A 20,604-nucleotide genomic window follows, 5' to 3' on the forward strand; every position below is an offset into this window, starting at 1 on the left:
AAAAGGTTTACACTTTTGGTGGTTTGTATTATTTCTGCAGCCATGCATCCATGTAGTGATGATTATTTATGGGACATGCAGAAAGTTTTAATTGAGGCACATCAACACTTTTTTTCTCTAAGACTGGTTTATTTATTAGCTCGAAAGCAGACAGGTAATCTGGTACAAGATGAAAGACAATAAGTACACACATGGAGCAATACTGCATATGCATTTCTCGGATGAGATGTGGCAGATAACAGCGGGAAGGCGCAGACAAAAAAAAAAGTACCAAATGTCCAATTTAACAAGGGCTGTATAAAAATGTTTACGACTTTTTGTCGAGGATTCGAAGGAAATCTGTTTTGTTCCTTAAAGAATTTGCAAGCATCTAGGAATCTACAAGCGCCGTCCGAATCCAGGTGGTGTAGTCCACTTTGCACTCGGGTAACGCTGACTGGTCCCGTAAGCGTGTTTGTTCACTGAGCCATTTTAGCGAGAAAATGTCTTTCCCCTGGAGAGAGAAAATCAGAATTAGCTAAACAATCCATATGACTTTTCATTGTATAACAATTAGCAGATATCGACTAAAACAATTAGCTGCGCTGAAATGTAACCACTTTCGAAACACTGGCCTAATGATCAGGAGCATGGCTATAATTATAGAAGAGAAAAATATTATCCATAAAGGTATAAAGGACACCCTTTATAGTTTCTCCAATTCATTTCATATATTCAGTTTATAATTATTTATATAGCACTTTTAACAACAACATTGTTGTAAAGCAACTCTTCATTTTTTTTACTTTTTTATTCCAGAACAATCAAAACAAACAAAACTATCAAATAACACATATGGAATTATGGAATTAAGTAACAACAACAACATCAGTTGTTATTTTAAGACATGAAGGTCAACTGCTAGAAGAATTGTGTGTCAAGTGCTTTTGCAAAACCCATTAAACACCATGATGAAACTGTCTTTCATGAAGACCTTCTCAGGAAAGCAAGACCAAAAATGACCTGCTGCAGAGAAGAAGTTTATTTAGAGTCACCAGCCTCAGAAATCACCAATTAACAACCAGCACCTCAGATTAGAGCCATTATGAAGAATTTCAGATCATAAGTAATAGATACATCTCAATATCAACTGTTCAAAGGAAATTATTGTATATTTTGGATGCTTTGTTCTACACTTGTTTCACAGTGTAGAAACAAAAAATACCATGGAATCAGAAGGTGTGTCCTAACTTTTGACTGGTATTGTTGTAGACCTCTTTTGTACTTGACAGGTAAAGCCGGCCCCATTCTGCGCTGACTACCGCAAGTATATTTTACTAATATTTTACTATTACAATATATACTTGATATATAAATATTAAAATATTATAAATTGCGTCTTTGTGAGTCTTATATATATATATATATATATATATATATATATATATATATATATATATGGGGAGGCTCAAAATCAAAAGTACCAGTCAGTATCTGGTGTGGCCACCAGCTGCTTGAAGTACTGCAGTGCATCTCCTCCTCATGGACTGCCTATTGCGGACAGTCTGAGCACTGATGGAGGGATTGTGTGTTCCTGATGTGACTCGGGCAGTTGTTGTGGCCATCCTGTACCTGTCACGCAGGTGTGATATTCGGATGTACCGATCCTGTGCAGGTGTTGTTACACGTGGTCTTTCACTGAGAGGATGATCTGCTGTTCTTCCTGTCTCTCTGTAGCGCCGTCTTAGGCGTCTTACAGTGCGGACATTTTATTGCACTAGCCACATTTATTGCACTAGCCACATCAGCAGTCCCCATGCCTCCCTGCAGCATGCCTGGGCATCTTTCTTTGGGTGTTTTTCACAGTCGGTAGACAAGTCTCTTTAGTGTCCTGCGTTTTTAGAACTGTGACCTTAAATGCCTACTTTCTGTAAGCTGTTAAGGTCTTAACGACCATTCCACAGGTGCATGTTAATTAATTGATTATTGTTAATTGAACATGCATGGAAAACATTGTTTAAACCCTTTACAATGAAGATCTGTAAAGTTATTTGGATTTTTACAACATTATTGTTGAAATACACAGTCCTGAAAAAGGGGCGTCTCTTTTTTTGCTGAGTATATATTTCAGACCGATCTGTGGGGAAGACTGTACAGCTTAAACTTTAGCACACAGGAATTGTTCGAATGTGGGAACTTCCTGCGGCTCTGGATTTTATGACCAAAAAAGTCAAATCAGCGGGTTAAAAATAAACTACTTCCTCCTAGGCTGCTTAAAAACTTTAAGATAGGTGAAAAAAACATACCCTAAAACACAGATAAAGCGAAAAAGTGAAAGAGAAAAAGTGTAGGCCAAAGAATGCATGTCTGTTGATTTTGGCTAAAGTTTACAGGAAGTCACAGCCTTTGCTGTCGCGACCTCAATACCTGTGGTTTTAGCTCCGCCATAGAGCATGTACTGAAAATACAATGCTGTACTTATATTACTTTAGCTTATAAACTGGCATTTAGGTTATTGTATACAATAATGTACTGTATGTAATAAGTAGTCATCAGCGGACTGTTTCGGTTTCCTTTAGGTTTCTCATTTATTTAACATTCCAATCAGTAGCCCAAAGCCTTACGCACTGAGCCATGAACAAATCTGATGCTGAGAGGAATGAAGAGGGCTTTTTGTTTCGTTACATTAAACATCGTGTCTTTGTGAGTCAAAAAAAACAAGGAAGAAAACAAGGCAGACCTTGAGTGTTTGCTGATACTCACTGAATAAAAAGAATGAAAAGAAAAATCCGTTTTGGTTGTGACAAACTGTTCCTATGTTTATGCTCTTTGCTCGCTTTTATGTGGGTCGAGGACGGCTCCACCTAATAACTATGAAGATGTGTAGATTGCAATGATACTAACAGTTTCACTATAAATGCTTTTGACCGCAATCGCCCAAATAATTTAAGAACTGAAGTTGCCAACAGTTTTATACCCAAGTCTTCATCAGTGAACATTTGGTAACCTTAACAAGTTGGTCATGATGATAAGTCACACATTTCCTGAGATGAAGTTGCACTTTCAACCTCATAGTATACGATTACAGAAGGGCTTTTTTTTTTCATTAATGGTCGTATGAACTTGTATCACCCAGATGATCATGAGTTCCCTTTGAGTTTGATTCCTTTCAAGGTTTCTTTCTCATGTCATCTCAGGGAGTTGCCACGGAATATTTTTTTATTTATATTACGAATTTTTATTTCTGGAAAGCTGCTTTGCGGCAATGTCCAATCTTAAAATCGCCAAACAAAACTGAATTTAATTGAATAATTGTGCTTTATAAATCAATTCCTTCCTTACTTTAATCAAATCATACAGATTTTACATAATCCAGCCTCTCTATTCATCTTTATAAAGAAAAACATTTCTAAATACTACTGGGCGAGCACATCAACTCCTGCACAATCGCACCCATTTGTGTTTCGCTCAGATACTCACGAGATCGTCTTCATCTCTTTCTTTTCGGCGTCGGGACGAGCGCGGTTCAGAACCTTTAGGAAGTCAGAGGTCTTGGCTCTCATGCGAGTGTGGATGTAAGCCTGGATTAAACATGCAGAGCACAAGAGTTAATGCCACATACATGTCATTGTGTGTTGTGCGTTTTTATCATCATCATCATCACTTCACAGCATGATGGACTGAAACACACCACAATTCGGCCATAATGTTTAGATTTTATTTTCGGCCATTTGGGAGTGTTCTGAAAAGGAGATTCACTTACCTTGGAGCACTTGATGTGGTAGTGCAGGTAATCACGGAAGGTGTGGATGAGATTGATGGTGTTGTCTCTGGCGTTGGCGTTGGTATGACGAGGGAACAGAACTGGAGGGGATAAAAAGAAGCTTTACTCAACTCAAGTGTTGTATAAAGCACATAAAATCAAGTCATAATGCACTATGGTGATTCGTACAACAAGAATAACGAGAAAAGTTAATTTTCTAAAGAAAATATGAGTGGTGCTTGCCTTGGCAAAACTCAGGCCTAAGGCGGGGCTTAAAAGCTTTACAATGACCCTGGGAGACTGATTGGTTGCCTGAGTAAAATGATCCCAGCCCTGTGTCTTTATGACAATGGGATCCACAGTTTTGTCCAGTTTCGGCACCTCTTGAGCCCCAGGGGTACAACTTATACTGTGTATGTTCTGGCACAGCTTGCAAGCCTCTTCAAATGTGGTAAATTTTACAAATTTAAATCTGTACAAAATTCTTGCTCTGCACTAGAATCCGTCAAAGTTGACCTCTATGTTAAGTTTTCACCTTATAGAAAAGTTAAAGCACCCCTTTCCTGAATAAGCCACCTGATTCAATATCTCAATATCAACTGTTCAAAGGAAATTACTGTATATTTTGGAGACCTCTTTCATAGGTCTATGACAAACGGTACAGAACTAGTTATGCATCAAAGTTTGTACCGAGGAATAATAATTAAAAAAAAAATTAAATAGTTTGCAAGATAATACAAGTGATGCTAATAATATTACGAACTGCACCCGTGTTCAAAATAAGATTATTAATATCATTGTATATACACCTCTTAATACAAATTTTGCTAAATAAACCAGACGACACAAAGCTACTGATGTGTAAAAACATGCAAATTCAATTTGATAACCTGCAGTAAACTGATTTACAGTCTATATAGAAGGTACTGCAAATTAAATAAAAGAATGTTCATCTTAAGTGTAGCATCTTTTGCACCAAATTCAAATGACTGGAATGTAACATAACGCCACCTGAAAATAGCTTTGGGAAGGTATTTTCATGCACAAATTAACACATCTGATGTAATAGTTGCAATATTTGCCTGTATCTCACATTAATGACAACCTTCCTACCCTGACTGTTCCAGATGACACCTGGGGATAGAGGATTGTGGGAAAACTTTTACAGGATGCATCCTCCTTCAATTTTTGTATATTTTGTATTTAATGATTGCATTAGTAAATTAATTATAAAATAAAGCTCTATTTTCATTCTTTTGCCATTCAAAAACAACTCCCAGCCAGGTTCCTGTTGTAACTCATCAATAATTGTGTGTACAGTTCCCACAGACAGATGCGTCACTTCCGAAAGCTGGCACCAAATTATCCAATGATTTTCAAGGATCGGGTGTCTCACTCGATGAATGCTCAGGGGAGCGGCTGCAGTGTGCTCCGAGCCGCCCCGGCCGGGATCGTTATGGTCCACGGATGTACAGCCTTTCTTTAAAACGTTTGCATTATTTAAATGTTTCACTGCGGGCAAGAGTCTCATCACTGTACTGTGTTTGTAGTTTTCTGTAAATGTCAATCGGTTTTACGACTTCATTCACGAGAAATTTCATCACAACTACTGATTTGACTTGAACCTTTCCTTTACAGGACTAGGCTAATTAAGTAATTGTACAGTTTATTTTACTAGTTAAATTTAATTTCTTTCGTATTTCTTTTTATTAATATTTATTCCTTATATATAGTTTTTATTTTCCTTTTAAGCTCACTGGCGGTCGTGAATAAAATTTGAATTTGATAATTGTGCTTTCTTAATAACATTTGGTTTCTCAGCAACACTACCTTTTTTGGCTTTATTCACAAATTGATCTATTTATTAATTTACCAATCTATCTATCCTTCCATGTAGTTTCAAAAGAGAAGGTGATGTAGAATGATGGTTGCATCATAAATAATAGCAGGGGCCAACTTGTTTCACAGATAAAATGTAACCAATAAATGAATATTAAACCATAATGTTTAGTTATTGACTACTAATCTGACTGCAGTGGTATAAAAACTTCAGAATGTGTTAGCAAAATAATCAGCTTCATGGTGCTTTGTATCCGTCCACATTGCACCACGCCTTCGATCTTTATTTTCCTAAAAGGGCCACGCCTCTTTGTGTTTTATCCCTCATTTTATTTATTAATATTCATCTTATGATCACCCCAAACATGTGCATGTGGGTGTGGAAAAGGTCTGTATGACATGTAGTGCATTTCTACAAAACGATATTTACACTTTCAATAAATAAATGGCGAGCGCTTCCTGGCCGAGCTTGCTTAAAATCAACATTGAGTCATGGCCTAAAAGATGAGCTGTGGGGCTCGTAAGGTGTGTTCCTGCTCTCGGATAAAAGCATTGAGACATTTTAGAAAGGAAATGGATGTTTGACTACACAAAACACACACAGACATTAAGCATCCGTCACCGGTAACATGCCCAACCTTTCTACTTCAATCAGATCTTTTTAAATTTCAAGGAGGGAGTTACAGCAAGAACAAATATAAAACACTGCCTTTAAAAACCTTATACCTTTTTTCAATTTTATTTAACTTTCATATTAACCTTGAAAACATGAAAAAAAGATACGGCTACTTTTTGTTGCAGCAGCGCTCCTACCATTTGCATCTGCGTTTCAGTTGTCTGGAAGATGTACGAGGGGCGTTCGAGTCAATCCTGTACTTTTTATTTTGCAGGACAGCAGAAGATGGTTATGAGAGTAAAACTTCCCTTTATTTCTCTACATAATCCCCTACTACACTAATGCACTTATCCCAGGGTTTCAATCAGACTTAAGATGCTTTTTGTTTAAACAGTAAAGAAATTATATGGTTTGAAGCTTGGTCGCAAATATGCATTTTGTCAAATTTCTTATCTTGTGGGCGTGGTTTCTTTTAGAATGACTGATAAAAATCATACACTATAGCCTTGACTAGCATTTTATCTTGATCTAAAGGGCATTTTGGAGTGATGTGTTAGACCGTACTTAAACATCATCATCATCATTACACAAACAGTGGTTCAGGGGAATATAATGCTGAAAAATGATGTCTCTCTTTCTAGTATAGTTCAAAAAGTGATGACAAAGAAGTTGATGAGTAAAGCTGATCTGTGACCTCACTAAGACCATTCAAGTTTTTTTTAAATCAACATCAAGTCTATATAAGTAATGTGTAGGTAAAGCTCTAATTCACTACTGCTCCTGTTTCCAGAGTGTTAAACACAGCAACGAAAGTATATACCGAAGGTGATGTAGCCGATGTTGTCTCCCACCGCGGCGTCCGTGTCCTTCAGCTCCAGAGGAGGCTCTCGGTGGTTGAACAGCACTTGAGGAGCTGTGTGACTCGCACGCCGGCCCTCCTTAAACTCCTGCAAGGAAACAAACCACCACGTGTATCAGCTTTAGTACGTCAATAAGCTCCCTCGTCACACAGAAAAGACAAAAGCGCTCCATTTTTTTTCTTAGGTAAGAAATCAAGACTTTGTGCCTCCAAGTGGAAGGTAGTGTTTACATCCATGGAAGGAATAAGATGTCATGCCAAGACTGGAATAAAATGACAGTGTACAGTACTTTGCAGCCTTATTATTTATATTACCTTCAGTGCAGTATTTTTACAAAAGTGGAAAAAAAAAACTTGCAAATTGCCCATTGCCTTGGAAATTTATTTGCATTGAAATTTATTTGCATTGAAATTTATCTGCTTCTTTCGCTAACACACCACAAAGCAAATAGACCATTTTCAGGATGTCCGTTGTTCAAATACTGAAAATGCTTTTGTAAATCCAGTAACAAAAATAAACCAACAACCTACAGGAGTCTTGAGCCAGTATACTAATCACCGGTCCGATCATCTGTCATTATCTGCACCTGTTTCTCACTGGTTTATGCCTTCAGTTAGATTTTTTTAAGCTTAAATGTTTCATAGGTCACTGTGTGACTTAACATAGGGAAAACATTCCTCCCAAAAACTGCTCAGGTACAGGGACTGGACTGAAAATGAGATCCAAAAACTTGCCAAAAATGAAAAGCAAAAAACAAGCCCTTCATGAACGATGGAGAACTATTCCTCAAAACTACATTAAAATACAAAGTCTGGCTCTTTTGAAGCAAAATATGAAGAAATGAGGGGTGGGTCAAGACTTTTACACATTATTGTAGCTTTAAAGGGCACCCATTATGCAAAATAAACTTTTTAATACTTTTTGGACATTTACACGCATGTCTGTGAGGGTGTATAGAAAGCCAAATGATGTCTTTCATTTTTCCATAAATGTGGCTGAACATGCTGTTCCAATTTCCTGCCTGGTATGGTGTCACTGCAGGCAGGAAGACAATTTGCATAGCTAATGTGCACAGTTTTCTAGAAAGTCCAGATTCTGTTTGGCTAGAAAAATAAAACTTCGGGCCTCTGAGTGCCACAGCAGTAAAGTGCTCGCCCTATCGTCTGGAGATCACAAGTTCAAATCCCAGGGAAGCTCAGAAAGAGCTGATTGGCCGAGCTCTCTCGGGAGTAGGCACTCCCATCAATCGTGGCTTTAGCCAACCATGGGTGTCTCCAAGCTAATAAAAATTTTGGATATCTCTTAATTATGTTCATTTGTTAAAAAGAAATATAAAAGGGCCCATACATACAACATAAATGTAAATTTAAAAGTAAAATGAAATGCAGATATAAGAGAAGTCTATTGAGGTAAATGGGTTTTAAATACTGTAGCACAGTGTTTAACTGATGATAAACTGGTGGCTATAAGCTTTCCTTCCTTGTAGCTACTCAAACTGGGCCAGGGGGGAAAAAAAAAAACAATAAAAAAAAAAAAAAAACACGTCCTGGCTGATGGACTACATCTGGGATGATGAAAAGCTGAGTACATTTTATTTTAGAGCCGAGCCAAACCAAACAACAAATGTGCTACTCCTTTTAAAGTGGGACTCGTTTAAAGAGATCAGTGCACTGATCTCTCACTTACGCCACGCATGGATTCAGAAGGTTTCATAACATTTCTTTATGGAAACGTTGTGTATTTATACCAATGTAAGGGCAGACGAGTGAGGACACGCAGCAGCAGGCCAAGAATAAAACACACACACTCCAAAAGAGCAGAGCTGTCTATACGTGGTAAACTGACACCGCATCCACAAGTTATGAGCTGTGTTTTGTCCATCCTGATAATCTCCATGGATACAAACTGGATGAATGCCCTTCACCGGATAAGGGACACGTCCAGACCTAAGGAGACACCTGTAATGAACTTAACGTGGAATACATGTTGAATAACGTGTTTGAATTCAGACACAGTCCTTATGGACGATGGTGCAATTTGGGACACTTCTATTAAGGGCATTTATGATTTTGTTCAGACTATGTAGTAAGCTGGGTGAAGATTTAGTACACTTCCATTAAAGGCATTTGTAATTGCATTTATGCAGCCTATGTAGTTACGTAGGTGAGAGATTTGTGACAATCCCCTTAATGGAAGTGTCACAAATCTCTCACCTACGTAACTACATAGGTGAGAGATTTGTGACACTTCCATTAAGGGGATTGTCACAAATCTCTCACCTACGTAACTGAGAGATTTGTGAGAGATTTGTGACACTTCCATTAAGGGGATTGTCACAAATCTCTCACCTATGTAGTTACGTAGGTACAAGATTTGTGACACTTCCATTAAGGGGATTTATGGTGGTGTTTATGTGTTCATGTAGCCTAAGCTGTGAATAGGAGGTGTGGGTCAAGTCCACAGCAGTAATGTCTAACCACACTTAGATATTTAGGAGGCCTATACAGTAAACAGACTGAGTGAGTGTGATTTGGGGCACATCCACAGTCAATATCATAGTAAGACACAAGGTCTTTATGTGGTGTCTATCATAATCTAGCGCATAATCTAGTGCATCAGTTGAGACACATTATAAACAATAAAGGGAATTGGGACACCTCAGCGCAGGACTTCCTTCCAATGTATTGTGTAATTTGGGACAGGGCCACCGTCTTACTGCCTTAATCACTGTCTTACTGTGGGCTATTTAGCGAATAATGGTTGATTTGGGACACATCCATGATCAACGTTGTATGAAGTGAACAGCGTGTGTGATTTTGGACACGTCCCCTATGCATTACAGTTATGGTACATAATGTACATTTATCATGGGGATTATAGAGAGAAAGAGAGAGAATTGGGTCACATCCAAAAAGGCCTTTATGTGGTGTGTATGTGACAAATAAAATTTGAATTTGAATTTGTCTGTAGTAAACAAGGTGTGTGATTTGAAACACACCCATAGTTGATGAGACCTTTGTTTGGCGAGTAAAACATGTGTTTATAAGCTCTATATTGTGAACAGCAGATAGTGTGTGCGCTTTGGGGAGGAAACGTCCACAATAACATAAGATCATAGCGAAGCAGCCATGATGGTATTTTTACCCTCCCCCCCCACCCAAAAAAAAATCTACAAGGATACACACCTGCATGAACACTTTTCCAATGATGACATCATCGTCATCCTTGAAGACCGTGCTGAACACGACGGTGACACGGTCCTTCTTTGACTCCACGTACCTGAAACCAGAGACGACAAAGTCATGCCGAGGAGAAGCAGATAAGATTCTGCTTCGTCTGAGGAAATTCTATTAACTACAAATGACAAAATTAAATTGTCCGATCTGATATCCACGACATGCTGGTGACTCTTGACGTTATACTCTCTTTTGACGTTGGATCACCTACATGGACTCGTCATCTCTGTAATGGACGACGGCTCTCTGCTCGCCCTCGCGACCTTCCTCCTGGAACTTGAAGTACTTTTCGAACACGGATGCAAAGCAGTTTCTCTTCAGCATGCCCGCCTGATGGACAATCTCCTCCTTTTTGGCTGGCAGATTATCCAGGTCAAAGAGCAATGACACGTTGTAGCCTGTGAGAAAAAAGAAAAAAAAAAACATTTTTTACATAGATTCCCTAAAAACCTCAATAGCATTTCCAACAAAAACTTTAATAAAATAAAATAGTTTAAATAGTTTAGTTTGTTCACACACAGCCAGTTCAGAAAAAGAGTAGCGAATTTATATGAAATTTTTTTTAAAAAATTAAGGATGGATCCCTACACCTGTTGAAATTTCAAGTCTGAGTTACTGTACGGATTGAGTACGTTTAAAGGATCTTACCATCTTCTGCTGGCACCAGGAAGTTTCCATACACCCTCTTGAGCAGCTGAAACCAAACACAGCGGTATTACGTTAAATACATCTCACAAACTTTTAAATCATAACATTTATCATAACTAAACAGAGCTCTGTACTGATAATCCTCTGATACGCATCTCATCCGTCAAAGAGTTGAGCTAAAGTCGTCTTTATCTTAAGTTAAATCTTTATTTGTCATATTACTGCTTAATAAAATTCCTTTCTTTGCTTATACTCGCTTAGGAAGGTAATGTCAGAACCCAGGGTCAATGATGATACAGTGTCGCTGAAGCAAAAAAAGGGTTAAGTGCCTTGCTCAAGTGGGAGATTGGTGGACCTGGGGTTTGAACCGCTGACCTTCCTAAACCTGCTAATCGACCTTATTTTCTTGTTGCAGGCACAGTTGCAAAATGTAAAGAGTAAGCCTTGTTTGCAATTATAGAAAAGTGTTCCTAAAATGTATATAATGACTCAAGGAACAGAACAAAACTCACAGGGCTGCTCCGTATACAGTTATAGTGCTGACAAAAAGTAGAGATGCACGATCAATCGGGCTGTAGGTGCATCTGTGCTTTTGTCTCGCCCCCTAAAAACTATTGTCTTATGCAATAGCCCTCACATGACTTGTCCCTGTCGAATTTTCATTTTGATCATTGGATTTTATTTGCACAAAAAAGTTGAGTAATCTGGTGAAAGTCCAGTACACTTCTGCAGTTTAGAATCTTTTCGAAGGTTGTGTTTTATTATATACATATAACTGAATTTTTTATTAAAATTCCCAAAATAACATTAAAAGTGTCTGTGTGTACTGTCAATTACAGTTGATCAGAATCGGAAATCTGTCAGAGGCAAAATGTGCATGCTTTTGAATTCCCTGTAATAGATTGGCACCGTGGTCATATCACAATCATACAAAGTGTGAATAAATACAATTGTCACCACTGGCATCCATGGTTCCGCACTTTACAGCCTGGCACAGTAAAACATTTGTTCCCATTTAATTAATTTTGTCTTCACAGTTTAATTTAACATGAAAAAATGAGGAAGGCTAAAGACTTTTGCACAATACTCTATATTTTCTAAAAAAGGCAGTACCTTGTCGTGACCTATTTTGTGATAATCTGTAGTGTCGTGCATCTCTAAATCAATTTCATGTTAAGAAAAAAAAAGAAAAGAAAAAGATTTTTAAAAAATGTAATTATGTTTTTCCATATTCCAAAATATAAAAAACTTCCTGGTAAAGGTTTCATACAGAATTTTTCCATAAACAAACTACAGTTTTTCTTCCAAAGAAAACAATTCAGAAAAGCATTTTTGTTCACATAAAATCTGGACTATGTCTAATGTTATAAAAGTATATAACCACCATTTTTTTCAGAAAATAATTTTACTATCTTATCAACAGATCAACAAATCAAATCTGTTCATGATTTCTTGTGATCATGAATAAACATTTTTTTAAGAGCCAAGACTTTCTGCACAAGCTTTGTGTAACTTTGCTCCAGTTTTCTTCGAATTTGCATTCAGTTCGCACGCACCATGTCTGCCACCCTTTTGTCATGAACCGCGCAGAAGTTTGAATACTGGTTTGCATGGTCTGGGAACAGCCACCACATCCTTCGTGATAAGGAAATTCTCCTGGCGCTATCATTTTAATTCAAACGCAGAACAAATTGTCAGATGATCACTTGGGTCTAATTTCCTTTGACCGTGTGTCCTCGGAGTGAGCGAGTAAAAAAGTTTTAGAGCTTTTCTAAAATGTGTGACTTCCTCTATCAGAGGTGAGTCAGACGCACTTCCTGTTACAAAACACAGCGCGGTGTCCTGAATGTCATCATCCTTTGGTTGAGCTTTAACCGGGCCGTTAAAATTCAAAAACACAGCTGCTTTAACATGTGACTCTACTCCAAAACAATTGGTTTACAATCGTTTACAAGAATTGAGTCTCGTTTATAATTGAGGCAGAAGGCAGGACTTGGTTTTTACATGTTAATTATTGAAACTTATATTTATATGTAGATTTTATGTACCTTGATGTAAAACTAAGTGATTTATAAGGAATAATGATGATCATTAAAATAATGAACAACTGCAAAACTGTTAGCCTGCTTCTTTGTGAAGAAAATAAATCCTGCCTCAAGCGTCATGATTGATTACAAAAATTCTGTCTCATCTAAGATTGGTTAGAAATCTTGGGCACTTAACCTTAGGCAGGACCTAAATCATGATTGTTGATTTTTTTTTCAATATCTGTTAATATTGTAATAATAGTTGGTAAAACATAATGAAAAAAACATATAATATAAATAATAATACAAAATTATAGCAAAACAGTGAGCCAGCTTCTGCTCGACTGGTTACAGGAATTCAGTCTCATCTAAGATGAGGGTTCAGAAACCTTAAGCATAAAGGCGGGACTTAAATTGTTGAGTTAAATTTATATCTTTAAATATATATGGAAGTAAAGACGACCCACGTGAAGTCGCAGTTCAGAGTTCGCGGCCTCAGTCGTTCGCAGATTTTTCCTTAGAACTACATTTACATTTAGTCATTTGGCAGACGCTCTTATCCAGAGCGACTTACATTTTTATCTCATTACACATCTGAGCAGTTGAGGGTTAAGGGCCTTGCTCAAGGGCCCAACAGTGGCAACTTGGTGGTTGTGGGGTTTGAACCTGGGATCTTCCGAACTGTAGTCCAATGCCTTAACCACTGAGCTACCCCTGGCCCAGATAATATGTAGAACTAGAACTAATAATATGTAATAATAGTTTGTGGAAACCCCTTACAATTTTGCAGAAACCTAAAATATCCTCCGCAGTTTTTTTTTGCCTTTTTCATAGTCATATAGTTTTTTTTATGTTCGTTTTACTGTTTTTAGATTTCATAATAAAACAACTTCAGACTTCTACACAAATGCTTTGGGTTTTTTTTTTTTGGACTCCTTTCTTATCCCTTAAGATGGTGCTTAGTACATTGCTAAATGGTGACATTCAGAGTATGAGATTCATCTTTTTTGGTGGCCTTGGACTAAAAAAAACATAAAGCCAGCAAGTTCAAGGACTGAAGTAGGGCTGAAACGATTCCTCGAGTAACTCAAGTAATTCGATTACAAAAAATGATCGAGGCAAAATCTTCTGTCTCGAAGCGCTTACGTCACCCACAAAGCGGAAGGAGGCGCAAACAGTATTGATTTGATGGAGCGTTCTGTTGCTGCTGCAAAATGGAAGGGAGCGATAAAAATATCAGCGAGCCAAGAGAAGAAGAAACCAGCAGGAGAAAACGACAGAAATTGTAAAGTAGAGGCTTATATGTTATGCCTGAGATGTAGATTTAGAAACTTTTAGTTCTGAAAGTTAAGTTGCACAACAAAAACTGTTTTTGTATAATTATTATTAATTATTATAAGACTTTAAAATAAGGATGTATGACACTGTAATGCACTGAATTCTTCTCAGTCAACTTTAAGCTATTCCTTGTATTGTGAATAATGACAATGTTTATTTTTGATAAAAATAAAAGTAATTTTTCTAAAAAGAAAACCAATTCATTTTTGTTTCTCTTATATATTTTACATTGCTGTTTAATTAAGCAGAAGTACATTTTATTAGATTACTCGATTAAAGTTTTGGTAGAATACTTGATTACTAAAATATTCGATAGCTATGGCACTAGACTGAAGCATTAACCACTAATACCCCTATCTCACCTATGCGGTTTGACTCACGGTGAGATGCGGTGTTGGGCACCGTGAGCTGCCGCGATTGCCCGCCGACGTTTCGCTGACATTCCGCAAAGTTCTGCAAAGTCCACAAGCTTTCGTGACCTTTTTAAAAAAATATATTTTTAAATATGTTTAATTTTTCGCGCGGAAAGATGGCCACCTCGTGAAATCGCGTAGGTGAGATAGGGGTATAACCTCATCCTTGTGCTTGCTTTTGAGAAACTCAATCTCATAAGATATACGTTGTATATGCATAGCCTCCATGTAGCTACAGTTACATTATCAGCTAAACCTACTATATAGGTGTACTATAAGTCCTGCACCATAGGTGGAATATGTCTCAGTGGAAAAAGTCTTTACAAGTGAACCTGTCCAACTACGAAAAGTCAATTTCTTTTCCAGTTGTCGTCTTCAGTAGGTATTTACTACAGAATCAGAACTTTTTCCGTTGTGTACAGGAGCCACCCAATACCAAGACTGCTGGATTGTTACTGGATGGGTGTTTAAACACACACACACACACACGTCTAAAAACATGTTTACACTTTTACACTTGCTGTTTACACTTTTACACTTGAACACTTAAACATTCATTACTTACCATGCAATATTCCACAAGACAGTGGTTCTATGTAACATATTTCAATTGTTGCTGCAATTTATTAATTTTTTTTGCTATCATTTTCATGTTGTCATTAGGAGTTAAATTTGTTAATGCAGAATTCTGGCTTTCTTTCTGATCCCATGTAACTTAATGAGGAAAAACCTTGGTTTATAATTAACCAGCTCTCTGTTAGGGCTGGATTTCCCTACACTTGTGAAACTGTTAATGGGAAGCTTGTACCTCGTCGGCTCCGTGCTCCTGCAGCTCTTTGTAGAACTTCAGCGAGATGCTGATCATCACCTTGGTCTTGTCGCCGTTGGGGTTTGAGATGTGGTAGAGCACGCCATCAAAATCTACAACACCAAACAATCGCAAGAGTTTAGTGCAAATATATAAAGAATGTCAAATCGAAGCAAAGGGGAAAAAAAATGTATCCCGAATTTGATGTGAATTTTGACCTCGAGGACGCTCCAGATCTCTAATCCTCTTGAAACCAGTGGTTTAGGGTTTACTTCAACCAAATGGTGGTGCCGTCTACATTAGGAGTGTGGCATCTATCTATGCCGGGCCCTGTGCGCTCTGCAATGCGATGAGTTCGATTTGTTACCTTGCTTCCTGTTTCTAATTTGTTGATGCTGGGGAAAGGGTTTTTATTGGCCGCTTTTACACTAGGTACGACCTGTACTGCGTTCCCGCCTCCCCATTTACCTGCTTACCAGCTTTCACATTTATATTATTGTTAGTGGTGCTTGCGAAGGAAAGCGTCACTTATATTCTATTGCAGGGTTATTTATTTATTTTATAATTCGTTTTTTTAAAGGTGTTAAAAAAAAAAAAAAAACACTCTTACACCAACAAGAGGAAATGTAGGCTCGTCTTTTTTTGTGTCTGAATTTAGCTAATGTGTCATGCGGTGGGTTTTCCCAGACAGCCAGCGGTATTAACCCCTTTATGAGACAATCTTCAGTCTCGAACCAAATACACGAGCCTGCACCTGTGACCAATCCTGAACTCGATTAGGGGCGGGGCTCAGAGTCACTGCTTTGCATTTAGGCTGAAGAACCTGTACGTCACTTTTACGAAGGCAGATCTATCCGTTACGTTTTTTTCCCAAGAGAGTGGACAGCCGTTACACCTGATGATCAGGATAGTGGTGTGTTTCAGTCGTCTCTTTTTTTACTAGATGCAGGGACCACACCCAGTTTCTCTAAAAACAGCGTTCACACTTCGAAAGACATCTCAAACAACAACCAAGTACATCACACTAAGCTTACTCACACTACAACCCCTCAAATACTTTGACTCTGACACACACACACAGATGTGCTGTAATTCTTCTACGGATGTAGAAATATCTTATACTCAACTTTTTATTCATTGTTGTGTCTCTGTTGAACGTAAGAAGGTGCAACACTAGACGGGTTTTAAATATGGGGTTTTGATTATTGTGCCATCTACTGCCTGGATTACACTTGTGTATTTACACACACACACACATTCACACCCACACTCTTACTTACCAGCAAATGTAACTTCTACTGCTTCAGGTTTGTTCCTGGTCACAAAAAAACAAAATGAAAATGGTATGTTGAAAAACTTTAGAGGTTTATTTATCACCTGTTAATTATTTTAGAAAAAAATTAATGAAATAAAAATGTAATAAAACACTGCTCAGGTACAAACGGTCTACAATTCAGGGGAAATAAAGATATTATTCTATCAGGAGCTTGTGGTAGGGGGAAAGGTTAAAGAAAGGGAAAAGTTGCCAAATTTCTAGCAGTAGCTTTTCCCAAGGTAAAGCAACGATGGCATATAAAATCCATCTGACAAAAAAAAAAAAAAAAAAAAAAAAAGACATCTCGATGTGAACTTGGGTCAGAAGTCAGACTTCATTAAACTGTATGAGGAAGTTTAAACTGTAAGAGGAAGCAGGAGCCAGATCTCATGCACAGTTCTGTAAAGGTACCAGATAAGACAAATTGGAGCAGTTCCAGCTGCTTTTTTCAAATTCTGCTTGCTGGGGGTCTTGTAACGTCCTGCAAGTCAGAAAGGCAGTATTCCTCCCAGTCGCACGATCTGCGCGCCTGGTATTGTAGTGAGCCAAGCCTTTTTAGTACTCTAACTCAAAATAGACAAGCTAGTTCCTGTTATCACTTACGTCATAACTGCTAAAGACAAGCGCTACCTCAATAGCGTCTTTAATTTTTTTTCCTCTCTTTTGAGATTATTAAAACACAAAAAAGCTACAGAGAGAGAAACCGGAAAGAACTAACACATCACAAAAAAAATTTATTTCAACAGGTCCAGTTATACATTTCTCACAATGTGTTACTCGTGTGTTTAAGTCAAACTGGGACTTTTACTTTGTGCAGAATAACAAAGTAATAAGTCTATATAATCCCCGGGTACACTAAAGCACCTATCTCAGAATGTCACTTGTGCTTCGATACCAGCAAGATAGAAAGTTCCCTGAGTAAACTTGAGCCATGATCGGACTGCTTGCTTCACGTCTGACACCCTGGCCTCCCAGGAACTCCTTTAACATTTACATCTAGGCATTTGGCAGACTCTCTTATCCAGAATGGCTTACAAAAGTGCTTAAAGGTTTCTGTCATTGATGGATCCTTGTATATAAATATATTACACTCACATTTTTTCTCATCAGTATGCTGGAGCCATGATCGGACTGGGATACGTGCATTACTGTAAAAGGAGATTATATAGAGAGAAATAACTCAACTGTGAAACGCTGGCATAAGTGCATTAGTGTAGCAGGGGATTATACAGAATAATAAAGCAATTTATTATTATTTTAACTCTTGTAACAGTGTTCTGTGCTATCAAAAATCCCGGGTTGACTCGAACACACCTCGTACATTACAGCATCCGCTAAATGATCACCTGTTGCTAAGTTGTTGTCAAGGTATGAGAGCGAGCACCTGGGCATTAACTTATAAACCCCCGGTTTCAGGGATCAGACTACAACACATTGTAACACAAGACCTTTGTTTCTAGCTGTCAAATACAAGGTTACAGTAATAATAATAAATTTTAAAAAAGGAACTAAATTTATCTGCCTGTCATCAGATCATTAGAATTTTTACGCTAAATCAATCAGCAGTGGTTAGGTTGCAGAGACATGGGAAGTGAGAAGCTGCTATAAATCTGTGAGCTGTCAGGGGCGGAAGCTGAAAGCAATGCACAAAACCACCTTATATGGCAAAAGCTCTGTTTGCAGACTGATTGGTGGAAACACCTTAAGTAGCAAAGAAACAATCAATCATTTCAATTATCATCACCTTGATGGATTATGTCACATACAGCACAATGAAACACAAACGAATCTCAGTGCAAACAATACTTAATTATTTACTTACTGTAGTGTCACACAGATTTAACCTGCAGGCTACCTGACTTGGCACTAATTAACTAACTAAAGCATTAAACTAATAATGCAATAAATAAGCCTTATTAAACATTCAATGCATTTTAAAGTTAAATAGATTCAAGCTAAAATGTACAAGACTTTACCAAAACAAACGTTAACTAGCTACTGATCTTTGCTTCATTTCTTTAATTGTATATTTTTAGACTTTCAATATCATTAACCGTTACCTGACAGGATTAATACCCTCCTAAAAAAAACATTGCATTTTCATTTATTTGCTATAAAACACGGTAATATTACATTATATTATGACTTGTGTCTACATTAAGGCGTGTCGTTTGCAAACCTGTTAGCTTCTTAGCATTAGCTCCGTGCTAACTCACCCATTAGCCGCGCTGTCGAATTTAAGCGATAGCGTCTCCTCGATGATCCGATTGTTTATTTCCAACAGAATCATGATGATTAATAGTCAGTGTTAAAGTGCTCTCTGAACTAAAAAAAATCTGGCTTAATAATAAAAAAATATATATCTAGTATAACAACCCTCCTAAAGATGCTACAATATCCCTACGCTGCGCTTCCTGTCTTCACTTCCGCATTGGCGTTCAGGACCCCTGGACTGTAGGTGTCTGTCATAGTGCCTGCACCAAATACAGAGCAAAGTTTTTGGCAATTAGTCTTATCTGCAAGTCTTTAGACTGTGGGAGGAAACTGGTGGTCTTGAAGGAAACCCACCAAGCATGGGGAAACCATACAAATCCCACGCATACAGACCGACCCAGGCGAGAATCAAACCCAAAATGTTGTGTAAACCTGTTCTTCATCACACCCATTTTTGCTTTTTCCATAATATTGTGCCTAAAACTTATTTTTATGCATGTAGTGCAGTAGAGGTTAGCACTGTCACCTGCGTGTATGGTGTTTGCAGGTTCTCCTCTGTGCTCGGTGAGTTTCCTCAGGGGTCTCCGGTTTCCTCCCACAGTTCAAAGACATGCAGATTAGTTACATTGTTGTAAGTCTTTCAGCTGCTCCCATTAAAGGGGTTGCCACTGCGGACCATTCGATCCGCACACAACTTGACACAGGTTTAACGTTTTACACCTTTCTGACACAACCCTCCCATTTTTTATCTGGAACGATAAAACGAGAACGAGAACCCTACCACTGAGCAACGTTCCCAAATTTCCCTAGTGTATGACTGTGTGCATGAATGTGTGTATTTGTGTGCAACCTGCAATGGATTGGTACCCTTTCCAGGGTGTACACCACCTCTTGCCCCAAGTCCCCTGGGATAGGCTTCAGCCCCCCCACGACCCTGCTTCAAGGATAATGCGGTATAGACAACATTACGGTTTGCCTTCACTGGAAATAAGAGGCTCAAACCTGTTTTACAATAACAATGCCACTGTCCACACATCTAGTTTCATGAAGAAAACCTTTAGGCAAGTGTAGAACAGGCCAAGACAAGTCCAACGAGTCCTGGACTGAGACTCTAGAATTTGTGGGGTGACAAACGGGAGAATTAAATAGAACAAAAAAGTCCAAAAAAAGCTAATATAATAAACTTGCTCTTATTAAACTTTAAGGGAGTGTATAGCAGGCCAGGTTGAATCCAACAAGCTACAATGCCTAAGTAACACGCAGGAGAACAATATAGAATGTGCCCACAGTGCATCACTAATGCTGACCAAAATGTTCCCAGAATTTTAAATATCTTAAATTTTTAACCAAAAACATACCCTAACCTAACTTTAGGCATCCCAAGATAATTAAAAAAAAAAGCCACGATCAGCATCTAAAGGGCTGAGAAACGAATCCTGACTGTGCCTTAAGCCTTCACACAAATATAGTAAAGCTTCCCAGACTATAAGAGGTGGTTTTATCAGGAAAAAATAAATCAACTATTTTTTAATGGTTTGCATTTTTTAA

General features: G+C 38.0%; 1 protein-coding gene across 1 annotated transcript; it reads right to left on the minus strand.

Annotated features, from left to right (window-relative positions):
• Nucleotides 1–108: 108 nt before the first annotated feature.
• Nucleotides 109–19,287, minus strand: arpc2 (actin related protein 2/3 complex, subunit 2). The gene is made up of 10 exons (XM_053497106.1): nt 19,059–19,287; nt 16,808–16,842; nt 15,528–15,640; nt 10,942–10,987; nt 10,505–10,691; nt 10,243–10,336; nt 7,018–7,144; nt 3,743–3,843; nt 3,460–3,560; nt 109–493 (listed from the first exon to the last, which is right to left on the minus strand). Exons 1-10 carry the CDS (start codon nt 19,130–19,132, stop codon nt 472–474), a joined length of 900 nt encoding a protein of 299 aa, XP_053353081.1. The 5' UTR covers nt 19,133–19,287; the 3' UTR covers nt 109–471.
• Between the last annotated feature and the right edge of the window lie 1,317 nt (nt 19,288–20,604).

The sequence above is a fragment of the Clarias gariepinus genome, chromosome 5 (genome assembly GCF_024256425.1).
Source record: "Clarias gariepinus isolate MV-2021 ecotype Netherlands chromosome 5, CGAR_prim_01v2, whole genome shotgun sequence".
In the NCBI taxonomy this organism is placed as follows: domain Eukaryota; kingdom Metazoa; phylum Chordata; class Actinopteri; order Siluriformes; family Clariidae; genus Clarias; species Clarias gariepinus.

Excerpts from the sequence above, each read along its gene's own strand:
- arpc2 (XM_053497106.1), bottom strand. The coding sequence starts at position 19,132 with ATGATTCTGTTGGAAATAAACAATCGGATCATCGAGGAGACGCTATCG. Across the intron at positions 10,988-15,527 it reads AGGAGCACGGAGCCGACGAG|CTGCTCAAGAGGGTGTATGG; the intron begins GTACAAGCTTCC and ends GTTTGGTTTCAG. Across the intron at positions 7,145-10,242 it reads TTGGAAAAGTGTTCATGCAG|GAGTTTAAGGAGGGCCGGCG; the intron begins GTGTGTATCCTT and ends GTTTCCTTGCAG.